This window comes from Corvus hawaiiensis, chromosome 5 (genome assembly GCF_020740725.1).
Source record: "Corvus hawaiiensis isolate bCorHaw1 chromosome 5, bCorHaw1.pri.cur, whole genome shotgun sequence".
Classification (NCBI taxonomy): Eukaryota; Metazoa; Chordata; class Aves; order Passeriformes; family Corvidae; genus Corvus; species Corvus hawaiiensis.
In genome coordinates, this window is record NC_063217.1 from 23,944,089 (window position 1) to 23,962,274 (window position 18,186).

An 18,186-nucleotide genomic window follows, 5' to 3' on the forward strand; every position below is an offset into this window, starting at 1 on the left:
TGTAGTGCTGTACAGCAGACTTTTATACAGGACAGAAAAATAGTTGTGTGTTTGAAAGAAATAGCTTTGTGTTTTTATATAGTTAGCAGGATGTGTGTATATCTCTTGTTCACAGCAAAATTTCCCACAAGTCCAGGGAGAGTTTTTCAGCAGAAGTAGGTTGTTTGAGCAGGGTAGGACTGAGGAATCATGCACTGCCCTTCCAGCCATCCAATTATACAGATAGGATAAATCTCCTTTAAATTGGTGATTATGTAGTGTGAATTGTGTTAAGGTTTCCTCAAAATACAGCTCCACAAGGAATAAAGGACATGATAGCTTCTTAGACCCTCTGTAACCTAAATTATCGTGCCTGAATGACGGAGCTTTAAATGATGATGTATTAGTTCCTAGCATTTCTGTTGTACAGGCAGCCTGCAGTGAGAAGCCAGGTAGGTGTCTCAGTGGTCATACAGAGGCCACCTCCCTATAAATTACACCATTCTCTGACCCGTTCTACATCTCACAGTTCAGGCTAATCATTGACAGGGCTTTTACAATCACAAGCTTTTAGTGAAGCTTTGATAAAACACTCCAGCAGCTTGTGGCAAATGAAGACGGTCTGTACGGCATGGACTCCAGCAAAAGAATGGAATTTTTTCAGCATCAGTACAAGAAATCTGACTTTTAACACTGGCACTATAAACTGGCATAATGTGTGGCCAACGACTGGAGAAAATTGTTACTTTTTGGACATTAGTTTTCATAAGGATAGTTACTGGGCTTGCTGGAGAAGGAAGATCTGTGTGGAAAAAGGACTCCCACTTCAGCCCCGTGAGTGAAACACAGATGTTTTTATATGACACTTTCCCCAAAGAGTTTCTCTGGGGTGTAGGGACAGGCGCTTTCCAGGTGGAAGGCAGCTGGAGGAAGGACGGGAAAGGCTGCTCCATCTGGGACCGCTTCACCCACTCGGAGTTCAGGGATGCTGACAGCACAGGCACCTCCAGTGACAGTTACATCTTGTTGGACAAAGATTTGTCTGCTCTGGATTTTTTGGGAGTTACTTTTTACCAGTTTTCAATTTCATGGTCAAGGCTTTTCCCCACTGGAGTGGTAGCAGCTCCCAATGAAAAAGGACTTCAGTATTATAACACCCTTATTGACTCTCTACTACACAGAAATATTGACCCCGTGGTTACACTCTACCACTGGGACCTGCCCTTGATGCTGCAAGAAAAATACGGGGGATGGAAAAATGAATCAATGATTGATATCTTCAATGACTACGCCACGTTTTGCTTTCAGACCTTTGGGGACCGTGTTAAGTATTGGATTACAATCCACAATCCATATTTAGTTGCTTGGCATGGGTATGGCACAGGTATTCATGCTCCAGGAGAGAGAGGGAAAATAACAACTGTCTACTCAGTAGGACACAATTTGATCAAGGTACAGTATAGTAAGATTTTACAAATTGATCTTGCACTGCTGTGGGAAGTAATGGGAGGAATTGGTCCTGTGATCAGTGTTTAAAAAAAAAAAATCACCTACGGGGAAAGCACCAAGAATTAGCCTTTAGCTAAGGCAGTCTTTCTGTTAATCCTCACTTTGATCTTATTGCTCGTCACAACAGCTGACTCAGTAATTGTTTATTTTAAGGTACTTGTTCATTATTTTATTTAAATAGCTTTTACATACAAATTCTGGCTATTAAAAGCATTCTTTATTCTGTACATTTAGTTAAACAGATTTGGCCATACTGAAATGACTATTCTATTAGTTTAAAAGGAAATTAATTTGTATTTGCATACTGAATAAATTTTACTGGCCATAGAGTATGTATATGTAAGTATACATATCTAGCTTAGTAAGATCATATTGCAAAATGTTTACCTCTAAACTAGTAAGGTTGGCACTTCTTGGGTTCAGAAGAAAACAAATGTCCTCTTCAGTACTTGAGAGTTTCAAATTATTTCTATGATGTACAGTATTTTTTGCATCTGCAGTGCTCAAAGTGCTTTACAGAGCAGGTCACTATCCCATCTCTGCAGCCAGTATAATTCCCCCTACTAGGACTATTCTTAACTATCACAAAGAGAATTTTTCTACAACTTGCCATACCTTATACATGTAATTAACAAATAAATCTGAATGGGTTTGTCCTACAGAAAGAAGTATGCATGTTGGAAAAAAATATTTGCCAGAGTAGTTAAAAATATTCTGCAACTGACAAATTCTTGTATTTGCTTCTGGCCTTGAACCTTCAGAACATAATTTTTCGAAAAAATTCACACTGCAGTCAATAGAAGTTTTACACACAGAAAAGTTGTCAGGCACCCTGAGTCACTAACTGATTTCAGACTTAGCAGAAGAATGATTTAACTATAAAGATTTGTGAAGCATCTCAAAGAGAACTGATGCTGAATCATTCTTTTTATTTTCAAGTGCTATTTTATGTAATGCATGTAAAAGATACCATGTAAGTTTGCAGTATTTCTTGCCTTCATTTCTGAGTGTCACAATCAAATGTAGAGTACCAGCTACAGAGTCTCTGCATTTTCTGTAAAATCCATGTAAGCAGCACACCACACACAGGGAGCAATACTCCTCTCCAGAGAATCAATTGGATTTTCCAGGAAGCCAAGCACAGCTGGGTCTGATATACAAATTACTGACCTAATTTTCTTGGTCAATATTACTTATCTCTCAGACTTGATTTGATAGTTGCTTCTAGAGAATAAATAGACTTCTAGAGTATAAAATAAATGACTTGGATGAAAGAATTAAGGAGACTTTCAGCAGCACACAATCCTTTAACTACTATTTCATTACCCTTGGGCAGAAATTATTTTCCTCTGCTACCCTTCTTACAGCCCCATGAACATTACCTAACAAATGAGCAGTTCTCTCCTGTACCAGTGTAAAATTTCTGAAGATTTTAGATTTGAGATTCATGAAAAATCTGAAATTCGTAGTAAGGTATTTGAGGAACTGGAGTTTTCTGATTGGGGTTAGAGATGGAATGGAAACTCTTGAGGTACCAGTTGGTATGAGTCAACTCCTCTTTAGATATCATTATTTCTTTCTCTTAATAAACTGTAATGCCAGCCAGTCATTCCACAGAAGTCACAGCTGGTCCTACGTTTCAAGCCAACTAGCCAGAATCTTTCTCAAAGATTTTCGGGCGAGTTGAAATGTTTGGCTCATTTTGCATTGTTGACAATACAGTATTAATATAATGTATCGATGCACAATCAGGATTCATGTGTTGTGAAATATCTCTCCTTTGAGAATCAAGAAAAGTTATAGGATTCTCTCTCTAAAGAGATTTCACATGTGTTTTTATTTCAGGACCAGTATATACTGGTCTGTTTCTCAGACATTGTATTATGGCTACCTTTTAATTTCCCACTGCAAACCAAAAACATTATCCCAAAAATAAAAGACCAACCAAAATGTCAGGTTTTGGCAGTGTGAGGCAAAGCCTGTTAAAGCTCTTGAAAAGATTGCCATTTATGTAATCAGCTTTAGGAAGAGCCACATTCCTGTTCATGTCAAGGCTTCATTTTTGGACAGACTGTTGACAGACACGGTCCTCAATGCCACCCTGTGCACAAACCAGGTTCACACATTAAATATACAGAGCAGGAAAAACAGGTCTGTAATGCTGAAAAGAAGCTAATCTGCCACCACACTGTTACACAGCAATTTGCTGAAAATCATTCTCAAGCCTTTTTGTAGTATCTTCGGATAAATTAAAGGAAGCTCTCGCATGAATCCTACTTTTAGTTCAATTTCCTTGTGTATTGTTGCAGTTGTGGTGTTATCAGAACTAATCACTATTTATATAAAGGAGTGCTTTTATGTGATATATCAATCATAACCTGAAGCTAAGTTAAATAGAATCACAAAAACAATATAACAAACCATAAACCTCTGCTTTTTTGGACTTTGGATTATTTTATTGTAGGAACAATTTGAAAGTTGCTAGAGATCTTTGTGTCCCTAGAAAAGGGCTGAAGAAATTTCTCTTAGTTTTAAACTATCAGTTTTATTTCTTTCAAAAGCAATACAATGTCTTAAAACTCAAATAATTGGCTGGCATATGGAAAAGTTCGTAGAATACCAGGTTGGAAGAGGACCTCAAGGATCATCTCCACGGATTCTAGAACTGATTAAAAAATTATCTGCTTCCATGAATGAATTCATGTCGGTAACTAGGTTGATAATGATCTCATTAAGGCTTTTCAACAAAAGTAGGGTTGGTCTGTCTTCATCCAGCCCCAGAGCTCTGTGTGTTGGCTGGCACAAGGCATTGCTGATGCTGAATCACCTGCTACCTGTGCTCCCCTCCAAGCCTTGCATCCTGTAAATGGAATGCTCCAGACACATGTACTTATGAGACAGCCCTGCCTTTTACATGGCCCTTGTTATTCAAGACCTATAAAGAGAGGTAGTGAATGCAGAAGCCAAGGCTGCTATGCAGGGTGCTTAGGAGCTCCACGTTGGGAAAATAATCTAGAAGAAGAATTTAAAATTTTAATTTAAAAAAAAATTCAATTTTAAAAACATATTTGCATGTTACTTTGTATGCTATTCATTCACAGAGAGTAATAATTGCTACTGATCATTTCAAAGGACTTCATACTACCTCTAAGGACATTATTAGGGAACCTGAACTGTGATGCCTATTAATTATAAATTGCTAAGGGGTTCACTTGGATAAATCTCTCTTCAATCGCATGGTCATTATGAGTAATAGAAGGAGCATGTGGAATCTTATACCAGATGGAGATTGGCCACCAAAAGTCTATTTCTTTTCTTCCTTAAAGGAGACTGCACTTCACAAAGGCAACATCAGAAAACAATTAATGGTAACACGTAACTTGCTATGCAACATTTGAAAGACACACCACAGAAAAGAAATAAACTATGAGCTTGCTCCTGAGGCAGCTGTCATACTGAGGCAGAGAAGAAAAAATGGCACACTGAAAAATTAGGTGGATTTCTTTGATTTAACAGTAAATAAATCTGACAAGAAGCAAGAAAATACAAAGCAGATGAATCATTGTGGCTGGACCTATGTGAGATGTATACGTGATATATTATTACCCTTTTCTCTATATCTAGTTACGTTCTTTCATACTTGGATTGAGGTTTGTAAATATGACAAGGGCAGACCGACCTGTCTTCTTTTCCTCCTCTGTATTAGTACCCTCCAGGAAGTTCTGCCTTTGCTATATAATAAGCAGAAAGGGGCTTGTTTTTTTTTTTAAATTTCCTGGTAAAGATTATTCATAGTCCTTCCTATCTGGCAGAAAGGCCCAGGAGAGAAATGTCATAGTAAGATCTCCCTAAAAAATGTCTTCATCACATACTTGAAAAAAGTAATAAATTCACTTTCAAGCCTGGTGTCTCCCTATAGGTCCATTGCAGATCAGGTTCTTCTCTGTGCCCAGCTGCATTATTCCCAGCTCTCTGGCAGGTCTCACTATGACAGGATCTCTTCGTGGACACTGCTGGCGTTGGGATCTGTGAGTGAGTGTTCCCCAGGAAAGTCCTATAATTCATTCTCCTTAAAAACAAATTTCTACTTCATGAATGGGGAATAGTTATTACCTCTATGTCCAACCAGACATTTCCTTCCCTTCCCCCAAAGGGGACTCCTTCCCTCAGGATGCAGAGAGATGAAAACTACACCAGCACCTGTATTTCTTACAGGAGAAAGGAAACCTATCTCCATCAAGTATGGCTCTAGGGTGGACACCAGAATAATTTCTGCTTGTAAATGTCTTTATTGGAAGATTTTTCAAATAGTAGTAGCCATCAGTGATGATATAAAATTCAGCACTGATTAATATTTTTTGATGATTTGTTATTTTCAGGTTAGCTTTCTTAGATTTCTTGGTAATCATTAGGGAAAACACAATCCAAATGCAAGACAGTTAACATACAACAAATTTGATAGTAAAGCCTCAGTCCTTCCTAACAACCTCTTAGAAGTGTAGTTGCCTACACCTCTAGAGGTAGGCAATCCTGCACAAGGATGGAGTTTGCAAAAGAAAGGATTTAGTTCTACTTTAGCTCTACTGACTATGGGGCATCTTTACCACAGAACAAAAGGGCCTTGACCAGAAATACACTCTCCAAATAAGCCACACACCCCTGCCCTTCTTCTGAAGTATAACATCATCATCATCATCATCATCAGACTCTATATTCTAGCTCTTCATGGTTTAAACACCAAACAGTTGACCAAAAAGCCCAAATAATTTTATTAGCCTTTTTTCAATTCTAGTTTTCCTAAATGTTCTTGCTTTCCAGCACACTAAAGTAACTCCACATACCCGACATTGTTTTGTATACTCATTGCTGTTCAAAGAAAAATTTCTTGACTAAAGTATCTTAAGAATTTGAAAGTATTGCTCTTTCTATTGAAAGCTCTTTGCATATGATAAATTACAGGATCAGAATTTGAAGGAGTATGAGAATATTTCAAAAAGAGAGAATAACAATAATGTTGTCTTCAGTTTATTAAGTTGACTTTTCTAGCCTTTTTACGAGGTTAGTACTAACTGATGTAGCACTCTCTGTGACTTTCAAGTCTAGGGAATATTTTCTACATTAATACCAGGAAAATATGCTGAAATTAATGAGTCATACGTATCCAGAATAAATACCCAATATTGATCCTACTTTAACTGTGTACTTAGCCTTGACATTTGTCCTTGCTCTAACAAGGAAAGTGAAAGATTAGGGATTAAACTCTAACTGAAAAAAGATTAGTCAAGATTTACTGAAAATACCCCATTTGATTATGATACAGCTTTTAAATTGATGTTTATTTCATATCTGGTCTTAAAAAACAAACTATATAAATCAGTTGATTCCATCAACAATCGTTTGCATTTAGCAAACACGTTCTATCTGAGAATGTTAAGCTTCTTTACAGATAATTAACAACTCAAAACAGAATTATAGGCAAGCAGATTATATTGTGTCTACTATGCAAACCCTTACTATAAACAGTGACAAGATTTTTTCAGTAAGATTTAATCCTCAGAATTAAGAGTCATCAGTGATACATACAGATTTGTATATGAGGATTCTATCTTGACTCATATTAAATGTACTTATTTATACTTGAGGTCTACTCCTCTAGAATTATATCTGTGGCTGTATTCTCTACTGTACACATTATTTTTAATAGTAACTTTATTTTCTTCTAATCACGTCCTGAAGATGTGTATGAATACGAGTTGTACCTGACTGGCTTTTACATGTCAATATCATATTCTAATTCATTGGTTTTTGGCAAAGCCATCTTTGTCCACTTCACCTAGAAAAGTGTGATTGCTGTGATTTACCTGGTGCTATTCTCATGGTACAGGTGGCACTGTGTGTTATACAGCTGACTTCAGTGGGGGTTTTCTTGTTAAGCCAACACAGCCATATGCTTCTTGTTCAACAGTGGTGTTCATGGCCTGTGTCTGGAGAGAAAGTGTAGAAACCAGGTGAGAAATCACTAGAGGCAGAGCACAGAGTAAGCCTGGCCCAAGCAGCCACCACAGGCTGGAGTGACTTTCAGGAGAGGACAGTGAAGGCAACTGAGGAGATGGCACTGGCCACTTAAATTTTCTGAGGAGGCTGGTGAGAAATCCATTTTATAATACTTTAACTGCATCCTGCAATCTGCCTCATGAGTCCATTTTTGCTGGCTTCCCTCTTCAGCTACAGAACCTGCATTTCAAAGGTTAGTGTCACTTTATCAGTATTTTCAAAGACAGACCTTGAACAAATGTTACGAGCATGACCTTAGAAACCATAAACAACTGATACACAAAATTTCACAAACTGTAATTCTTTGGTACTCCCTAGCTTAAACAATTATCTACCTGACATCAGGCATTTTGTGGTTTTTTTTTTTAAACTGTCAAGGCTGTGTGTTTCTAGATAAATTATCTGAAATTATTGTCAGAGGTAAGCAATGCTGTTTGGTTTAGTAATGATGGCAGTCTAACTCAGCACTCAGTGTTTCACAATGCTTCTAATGTTTTTTCTGGGTGCAAACTATTATTTTCTTTCCAGCTTAAGAGTATAAAGCCACACTTTAGGCATAAGGTAAACCCTGAGTTACTTGACAACTCTTCAGCTGTGAGAGGTCAGCTCCCCTCCCCTGTGTCAGATCACCTGATGTGATTCACGCTGCCATCCAGAGTCACTCTTGTCTGACCTACCTGTCCTGTTTTCCTATAGGACTTTGATAATGCAGTGGTTCCTCAGTCTCCCATGTATTTCTGGTGTAAATTTTGTCTGCTGGATGCCCTTATTTAAGTAATTAATAATGTGACATTTGAAGCTAATTGTAATGTGTGATAATGTTATGCTTTCTAAAACTTGATGATAATCAGAAAAGTGGTATTTAGATGTGATACAGTGCTATGGCCATTTCAAAGAAGAAATTAACTAAAATCCTGAACAAAATTCTCACTCAGAAATGTGAAAGTTGACATTTGGGTTTAAAATTCACATCTGGGTCCTTTGTCCAAGTTTTTACATTTAGGGATTGTGCAAATATCAGAACTTGAACACTGGGTCAAATGACCAGGCCAAAATAAAACAACTAAATCCCAAGAGGGATGGGGTGGATGTGGTTTGATCAGAGTAAGTCCAGGTAACGCCTGGAGCACAGAGCAGTTAGTAGCACAAAGTCAGTGCTCACAAATGAAATATCATATGACATACATAATTTATGAAATAATTGTGAAGATGGTTTAAGATTTTAACCATATCAGGAATCACTGTTTGACAGAGAAAGACTCAGATGGGACTAAGTCACAGAGTTCAAATCCCACCATTAGAGCTGTTTAGTTCCAAAATGTCAGTGTAACAGCTATTCACATCCCTGCTGGGACCTCTCCTGAAATCAAGATGTATGTTACAAGGCCTAACGTGTCATAGGAACAGCACATGAGTTACTGAGAATTGCCCTCATCCCAAGGAACCTTGCAGGGTAACAGTGATTGCCCATTAAACTATGCGGGGTAATTCATGTGCCTTAACTGATATTTCCATATAAGCCTGCAGTGAATCAGATGGAGCTCCCTGCCTCTCTAGCTGCCAACTCACAAAGACACTTATTAGAGTTACAATTTAATGCTATTCTTCTCTCATCAGGCTCATGCAAAAGTCTGGCATAACTACAAAGAACACTTTCAGCCCTATCAGAAGGGGATGATATCCATAGTATTGGGATCCCACTGGATCAAACCTAACAAATCTGAAGACGAGTCGGACATTTCTAAGTGTCAGAAGTCTATGGAGAGAGTACTTGGATGGTTTGCCAAACCTATCCATGGGGATGGGGATTATCCAGAAGAACTGAAAAATGAATACTTGTTTCTGCCACACTTTACCGAAGATGAAAAAAACTACATAAAGGGAACAGCTGACTTCTTTGCCTTTTCCTTTGGTCCTAGTAACTTTAAACCTCCAAACACTCTACCAAAAATGGGACAAAATTTGTCACTCAATTTGAGGGAAGTACTGAACTGGATTAAACTGGAATACAACAGTCCTCGAATCTTGATTGCAGAGAATGGCTGGTTCACTGACAGCCATGTGAAAACAGATGACACCACAGCCATCTACATGATGAAAAACTTCATTAATAAGGTTTTACAAGGTTTGTACAGAAATTAGTTGTTGGATTTTCAGAGAGCACTTTTGATCATTTGATATTTAGCTCTGTAATAATTTAATCTTTTTTTAAAAGTGATAATGGCAACAAAGTTAATCATTAATTATTTATACTGCATGAGTACATGGATCAGGATCTACTGGTGCTAGGTGTACAAACAGAAGAAACCCATAGCCCCTGTCCCAGAAAGCTAAAGTCCAACATCTGCATTGGGTTAGGGTTAGGGTTTCCATACTGAAACTATTACTCCTGCAGGACTCCAAGACTCCACCTGTAGTAGATACAGAAAAGCCTTCAGATCTTCTTCTGTGGATGACACCTCTGGTGACACAGGGAGCTTGGTTAATTCCTGACCTTTCCTACCTTCAGCCCCTTGTTCCTGCCCTGAACCTTCCCCCTTGTTTTTCAGGAGGCTTTTCTCATCCTCACTCTAACCCTCAGTCAGGATCCTGACTTGTTTCTGCCCTCTCCTTTCACTGTCCCTGCAGACAATGCTACAAACATACTCTCACTCTGATCCACCAGATCTCTACCTATCACGTGCCTAACTTTTAATTTTCTTTACCACAAAGTATACATAAAATAGTACTTTTTTCCCCTCCCCATTTAAATGGCCACAAATGCTCAGCATGCACCATCTCAAGTACACAGCATCTTTTGCTCTGACAATTAAACTTACCCCCATCTATTCAGTATGCTTCTAGAAGCAAAAATGTTCTCAGTTGTCACTTACTCTGTCCCTAGATATCTTCTCCCATTTGTTTAACCTTCCTCATTGCAGACATCAAGTACTCATCTTTACTTGTAAGGCCATTCTGGCTTATCTCTTTATCCCCTACATCATTCTCTGCCTCTGCATTTTGCAATGGATATTTTCAGATTTTTTTGTACTTTCTCCCATGGTTTCCCTAATATTTAGAAGTTGCTTTCTTTGAAAATACATGCCATTGTATTTCTCTGTTACATTTCCTCATCTCCTTTCCAGTATTCTGGCCTTGTCTATCAGCTTCTCATATACTCACATTGCAAGCTCTTGGGCTTTCTGATTTCATCTGGCAACTAGGAAAACATCCAGCTGGACTATGCCCATGCTGCTGGGTACCTTGTTACTCAGCTGCATGAATACATGCACTGTGCAAAACTGCTTTCTGCTCAACTCACAGCCTGCTGTGACTAGGGCAAGTTCAGTGGAAATACAGAATTATGCAAAATGAAATGTCCTGGGAAAATGAGGCAAAATTATATTAGGAAAGAATAAACCAGAAAACTTCATCTTTATTCCTTGGCTTACTGGTGTGGTGGACTACAGGTAAAATATGACTTGTCCACCTGTCTGTGTCAAAATCCTCAGCAACTCTACTTGGTCACTGCTTTACCTTGGGTATTCCAGTCCTTATAAGGTTAATGCGAGGAGTTATCCCGCGTTATTTCCTAGCTCAAAGCTGGCAACAGGCAATGAACATGACTGACCATGGAATTTGGACTTCTCTTCCAGGCTGCCAGCTGGCATGTGCCTACGTGGGTAAAAACCATCATGGTTAGTTGGTGTCTGCCGAGAAGCACATTGCAGGTTCTGCTGTGCTTCCTGAAGAATCAGGTTCCACATCTGGGAAAGCAGTTGTGTTGTCATCTTTCTCATATATTATATGTAAAAATCATATCTAGACTCCTTTGCAAGAGGGACATTAAGATTGCTGGAAGAAATCAGCATGCACTGCAACCATTCTGTAACTAAATGTCTCTGGGCTGGTCAATCCAACTTCTCTAAACTCATTAACAGTCCCACGCCAACAAAATTTTTCAATTTACAAGGTGAACAGACATTCCCAAATGTTTAAGCTTGCAGGCATCTTTCAAATAAATGTAGAAAGTTTTAGCTTCGTGACAAAGTCACAGACCAGATCAACTGTTGCTCCCTTTATTTTTACTCATGATTCTCTAATTTTACTGGTATATATTACTGGGAAATTGTCAAATGCAACTTCAGACCTGGATGTGGTGTAATATTTCTTGTTTGCTCAGAGCAAAAATAAAGCATCTTACAGTAATTTAATTTCTTAAGGAATTAGTGACTTTTTTTTAGTAAATAAAGACTAAGATATGTATGTCAGTTTTGCAATGAATTACAGTGGGTCAATAACCCTATGAATGTTGAGAAGACACTCAAGAGTTTCAAAGTAAATAGCCCTTTCTTACAAATACCCCTTATATATGTTAGAGTACTAAATACAAGACTCATGGATGTTACCTTCTCTTATGCAGCTATTAAATACGACAACATAGATGTGTTTGGTTACACAGCCTGGTCCCTCCTCGATGGCTTCGAATGGCAACATGCTTACAACATCAGGCGTGGATTATTTTATGTAGATTTCAAAAGCAAAAAAAAGGAAAGGATTCCCAAGTCATCTGCACTTTATTATAAACAAATCATACAAGAAAATGGCTTCTTCCCAAAGGATTCTACCCCGAACTTGCAAGCTCAGTTCTCCTGTGATTTCTCCTGGGGTATCACCGAGTCTGTTCTCAAGGTAAGTGTAACATATTAAGAGGATCACTGGAAACAGCGTAATCAGTGACTTCAACTTTGTGAACAAATGACTGTGTATGGCACCTCACATTCAAGAATTCCAACGCACACTGCCAACAGAAGTTAAGCCATAACTGCATTGGTTCAATTTCATGTGTTTTCAGGTTTTCAGGTGAGCTGGTCACAGAGTGCTGGGTACTGCTGCAGCAGCAGACCCTGCTGCAGGAGCCCTTCCAGGCCTGGCCCTCCCTCACCTTCCCTCTGCTTGCGTCTCCACGTGGCAGATCAGATGAGGAAATTTCAGACCAAGAAATTGATCCAACTAATTGTTACTGGGTTATTTTTCAACCAGCGGTTTCCAAATCCAGTTTGCAGTGTGGCCATAGGGATGCTTGTGATGGCCTGATGGAGAGGGTGACAAAGGGCAGGGACGAGGTGGTTACACTGGTGGCAGAAGAGCTACCTGCAGGCTCCAGGCCTTGTCTAAAGCAGACACACATTCCTGGGTTAGGCCTGGCTCTAAGTGCCGCTTAGACAAGTGGGTAAGAAACCATTCTTTAAAAAGACACATAGCACAGCTAACGAAAACCAACCTTGAGGTTTTACCATCTGAGCTCACATTAGAAAACAGATCATACCACCTTTTGTCCAAACTGGTTCCTACAGGACCTATTTATACCTTATTTTGCTTCTATTTCTGCTTTACACTTAGTAAATAAGCTAAATGTTTGTATGGCCAGTGTTGGGATACCCTTTTTGTCATCGCACACAGTCCCACAACAAATACCAGCCTCAAAAAATAACAACAAAACCCCGTAATTTAGCCTATTCACAGACAACCATAGGAAAAAAAAAGCTTCTATATATCTTGTTAATATACAGCACAGAAAAGTACATTTTCTTTAAAAAAAAGTAATTAAATATTTTTAACTTCACTATATTGTACTTTGAAACCTACAAAAAGCATTTAGAAATTAGAATATGAAAAAAATTCATGTGCTACTCAGAACCTTTTAAACTAGTAGGAGATATAAAAGATATAACTAAATGCTACAAGCTGTTTGTATCAGATTACTGTGTCTTGGTTTCACAAGGTTGATCTCAGCAGCAGTGCCAAAATAACCAATGCCTGCCTTGTATAGCCCCTGGTGCTTGTTCTCACCACCAGCTCTCCTGGCAGCTGCCCGAGAGTGCTGTGTGCATGACCAGCGTGAACTCATCAGGGAGAGCTATCTGTGTGAAAACATATGTCATGTAGGCTGGTGGCAGGGCAAATACTCCTGTGTAATCAAACAGAAAAAAATGCAATTTTAATGTTTTCCATAAGGAAAGGAACAGAATGATAAGATGACCACTAGCACAAAGCCCATATAGGTGAGTTGGTTATCCTCTTCCCCCTGGAGCATCTAAGCAGGGCCTTCTGACATCCAGCACAAATCCTACAGCTAAGCACAGGCAGAAATGCAGACTACAAGCAGGTACTGTGTTCATTTAATTAAAACCCATTGTAACACATTTTTATTTTCACAGGCAGAATCGGCGGCTTCCTCACCACAGTTCTGCGATTCCAGCTTGTACCTCTGGAATGTCACAGGAGATGGGCTTCTGCACAGAGTTGAAGGGGTAAAACTAAAAACCCGACCAGCACAGTGCACAGATTTTGTCAGTATTAAAAAGCAACTGGACCTCCTGGAAAAAATGAAAGTCACCCATTACAGATTTGCACTTGACTGGTCACTAATTTTACCCAATGGAGATTTGTCAGTGGTCAACAGGCAAGTTCTTAGGTATTACAGATGTGTGATTAGTGAAGTACTGAAACTCAATGTTCAATCCATGGTCACCTTGTATTATCCAACTCACGCCTACCTGGGCCTGCCGGGTCCTTTGCTGCAGACAGGAGGATGGTTGAACCAATCCACTGCCTACGCTTTTCAAGACTACGCAGCTTTATGTTTTAGGGAACTCGGCGATTTGGTTAAACTTTGGATTACAATAAATGAGCCTAACCAGCTAAGCAATGTCTACAACAGGAGCAGCAATGACACCTATCAGGCAGCACACAATTTATTAATAGCACATGCCATGGCCTGGAGAATATATGATGAGCAGTACAGGTCCTCTCAATATGGCAAAGTGTCCTTGTCCCTGCATTCGGACTGGGCTGAGCCTGCCAACCCCTTCTCTGAATCTCATTCAAAAGCTGCCAGCAGGTTTCTTCAGTTTGAAATAGGCTGGTTTGCCAATCCCATATTTAAGACTGGAGACTATCCAGCTACTATGAGGGAATACATCAGCTTTAAGAACAGAAAAGGCCTCTCATATACTTTGTTGCCATCTTTCACAAGTGAGGAAAAGCAGCTTGTCAAAGGTGCAGCTGACTTTTATGCACTGAATCATTTCACCACCAGATTTGTGATTCATGAACCTCAGAACGGAAGCCAGTATGAATTTGATCGTGACATTCAATTTCTGCAGGATATCACCTGCCTGAGTTCCCCTTCTCGTTTGGCAGTGGTGCCTTGGGGAATGCGCAAAGTTCTCAGGTGGATTAAAAAAACTTATGGTGACGTGGACATTTACATCACAGCAAATGGAATAGATGACCAGTCCTTAGACAATGATGAACTTCGAAATTATTACTTGGGCAAATACGTACAAGAGGTTTTAAAAGGTGAGTACATGACAGGTTCAAGTTCCCCAGAGCCATTTCCTTGGCTCAGACCCAGGCACTGTCAAGTCTTGCCCTGCACAGAGCAAGCAGTCCTGGTTAAGATGCAGGAGCCAGCTGTACTGAGCCCCCTGAGGGGCCTGACTCTGCAGTCACACTCAGGGCAGCTATGGCACAAAGCAATGGCATCAAGTGCCTTGCACAAAAGACAGCTACAGCTGCCTCCAGTTTAAACCATGTGAGAAGCTCTCTGGGCATGCACATACAGCAGAGTAGTTACTTGGAAGTTATTAGGAGATGGCACTTCAGCCCAACAACTCCCGAGACAATCAAAATTTCTACTCTCCAAAGAAAGGCAAGAGCCTCCTTGCTTGCCGTACTAGTCATTGGACAGGAAAGTGCAAGCAAGTCCACAGAGATCTGGAGGGACATACAGAAGAAATACAGCAGGGCACCAGCAGCACCAGCTGCTACTGAAGGGAGAATCCAACCCTAGTTCTTGTTCCACTACTTGTTTTCTCCTGTGCACGTATGGAAATCCAGTTCTTCACTTCAAAGAAAAACGAGTAAGAGTTATGGTGCTATAGCGGTATTCAAGGCAATCATCTTCAGAAATAGCTTATTGTATGAGAAATGCTGCAGGGACCTCACCCCTCCCCTCCCTCTTCCTGCAACCAATCATTAAAGCAAAGCAGTGAGATGCAGGCTACCAGCAAGGCCTGGGTACCTGAACCATTCAGGCAAAGTGAGATGTGCAATACATCCCTGTGCTCACTATTCCCTACTGGTGAGCACTAGAGATCCTGATCAGGACATGGCGTGTTTAAAAGCTTTTCTGAGGCAACTGACATCAAACAGTCTAAGTATCCTGATTTCTCCTTTCTAGGAGCTAATAAAAAATGAGACAAATCTTACTCATGGCTAAGCATGGCTTCAAATTACTTTTAGACACCAAGAAACAAACTGTTCTTTCTCCAGTGCTTAGCTTTCTCAGCTACTACAGGACTAATGAGCATTTGCTGATTTGTTTTCCATGCTAATTTCATACTGCAAACAACAGAACAATACATTATTAAAGGAAGTAAGTTATTAAATGAAAGGGTTGTTTAAAGGACACTTCCCTACAGTATTCCCGTTCATTTTCTGAGAGCATGACACTTCACAGTACTCCCTCAATTTACATGTTCTTAATCCGGCTCACATTCCCAACTATGCTCACTGCTTGCACATGACTTTAAGGCACGCTATTTTTAAGTATTTTCACCCAGCACTTGGGTGCAGCAGTGAAACAGAGCCATGCACGCTGCAGGGATGAGCAGCTGAGTTTGGAGCAAGGCAGGAATTCCTGGAAAGCTGCTCTCATGGTACCAATGGGTAGCTGCTCCCCCTGAGCAGCTCATTGCAGCTGGGTTCAGTTAAGAGCAGCATCTGGCTTTTCCCAGGGAAACAAACTCCCAGCTCCAACCCTGTCCAAATCCAGCTTTCATGGGGTAGGTCCAAAAGTTCCCAAATCACGTTATTTTTAAAACAGTAAGGCACTGTTCTCACTTAATTGAGACAACTGAGTATTAGAAGCAGTAAATATTTTATGATGTAATTACACTTTTTAAATTGGTAACAATTTGAAATCTGAACTCCTTACCAGAAAGTCTGCAGGTTTTACTTAACATACACGTTTTTGTTTACACTTTGTTTTGTTTCTTTTCTTTCTCAGCCTACTACATTGACAAAGTCAAGATTAAAGGCTACTATGCATTTAAGATGACTGAAGAAAAATCTAAGCCCAGATTTGGATTCTTCACTTCAGATTCAAAAGGAAAGCCTTCAATAAACTTTTACAATAGCCTGATAAGCAACAATGGCTTTCCTGCTGACTACTCAGTCTGTGGCCCCTCTGGCCACGAAAAGCAGTGTAGTTTCTGCTTGTTCATTTCTCAGAAGAAGCCGTTAATATTCTTTGCCTGCTGCATCTTCTGTACCCTCATCTTGCTTTTAGCTATTATTTTTTTTCACAAAAGAAAAAGAAGGAAACGTTTTAAGGCAAAAAGCATCAAGTGCATCTGTGTCTCATTTTAAAAGGGGTCACAAGCCCACTTTCAGTGAGGTCCATCACTGCATTCTACAGTGGACAATGCCACTCAGACAACTGTGGAAAAGCACTGAGTCACTCCAGTCACACACACCAAGCATTTCATTCAAAAACAAAGTAATCACATTCACAGGAAGAAGAGCTATAACACTTGTTTCTGGTGAAATTACTTTTATCCACCTACTGTACATGGAAGACAACTTAATCTATTAAAAAAAAAAAAATTACCCTCCTGTGCCTTGGAATAACCTTTCAAACAGCTTAACTTGTAAAGAGCAACTTTTGAGAAGTGATATGCATTTTTGTATGAATAAAAGTGTCTTGTGATGTATATTCAGGTTATGAGTGTTGTTGAGCATGAAACTGCATCTGTTAGGGTTTATAAAATGTAACTAAATCCCACAAACCTTCAGCTAAGTACAACACCAGGAATGAAATGTGCCAGGCCAGCTTCTGAAGATACCCCTAAGAACAAATCCAAGTTAATTCCATTACTGACCAACAGACATCCCTTATGTATTGGGTGAAGTAGTTTTAAGCAAATATAACTGGAGACAAAATCATACACAATCACTATTTTTCATCTCCAAAATGGGGTAGCCATAAAAATTACTAGCAGAGAACATCTAAATAAATAGTAACTATTAATCCACTCAAGAGAGTGATGAATGCAAATTGAACTTGTCATCATACAAGCAGACCTTCGGACAATTTTTGGAATTTCTTCACATGTGTGGGTGCTTTAGCTACTTGTTGTCAAGTACATTTCTGCACTATCCCAGTAGTTTTATGTATTTTTCCAAACTGAATGGAGCAAGTGACAACGTGGATTTTACTACTACACAGAATTAGACAACCTCTCAGTTACATGTTGCTACATGGCAAGATTAGTACCCAAGAAAAAAAAGCTGTATCCCCAGATAACACACATCACTGCTGGTGAAACTCAGCAATACACTCTGATCGAACTTTGAGGTCAACTCCTTTGTTTCCTTAAGTGAGCAATAAAAATAAAGCATCGTATTTCCAGACTACTGCTTCTATCTATGTATTTAGTTTAAATGGTCTTACTAATCTAGTTTTACTCATTTCAGTTTTGTTTTTAATCTACTTCAGATTCTGTCATCACAAGTCTGAGGCTTGAGAAAAGATGTGAAAGAACACTGGTCTCCCCTCTATGAGAACAATGAATGCTTTTACTATTTCTTAATGCT

The 18,186-nt window shown here is 39.4% G+C and overlaps 1 protein-coding gene across 1 annotated transcript; it reads left to right on the forward strand.

Annotated features, from left to right (window-relative positions):
• The first annotated feature begins 519 nt into the window (after nucleotides 1–519).
• KLB (klotho beta) lies at nucleotides 520–18,003 on the forward strand. Its single transcript, XM_048305355.1, has 5 exons — nucleotides 520–1,431; nucleotides 9,160–9,667; nucleotides 11,945–12,213; nucleotides 13,743–14,886; nucleotides 16,598–18,003. Exons 1-5 carry the CDS (start codon nucleotides 694–696, stop codon nucleotides 16,957–16,959), a joined length of 3,021 nt encoding a protein of 1,006 aa, XP_048161312.1. The 5' UTR covers nucleotides 520–693; the 3' UTR covers nucleotides 16,960–18,003.
• Nucleotides 18,004–18,186: the final 183 nt, after the last annotated feature.

Coding starts and splice junctions, on each gene's coding strand:
- KLB (XM_048305355.1), top strand. CDS start 694: ATGTGTGGCCAACGACTGGAGAAAATTGTTACTTTTTGGACATTAGTT. Junction 1,432..9,159: donor TAGGACACAATTTGATCAAG/GTACAGTATAGT, acceptor TTCTCTCATCAG/GCTCATGCAAAAGTCTGGCA. Junction 9,668..11,944: donor CATTAATAAGGTTTTACAAG/GTTTGTACAGAA, acceptor TCTCTTATGCAG/CTATTAAATACGACAACATA.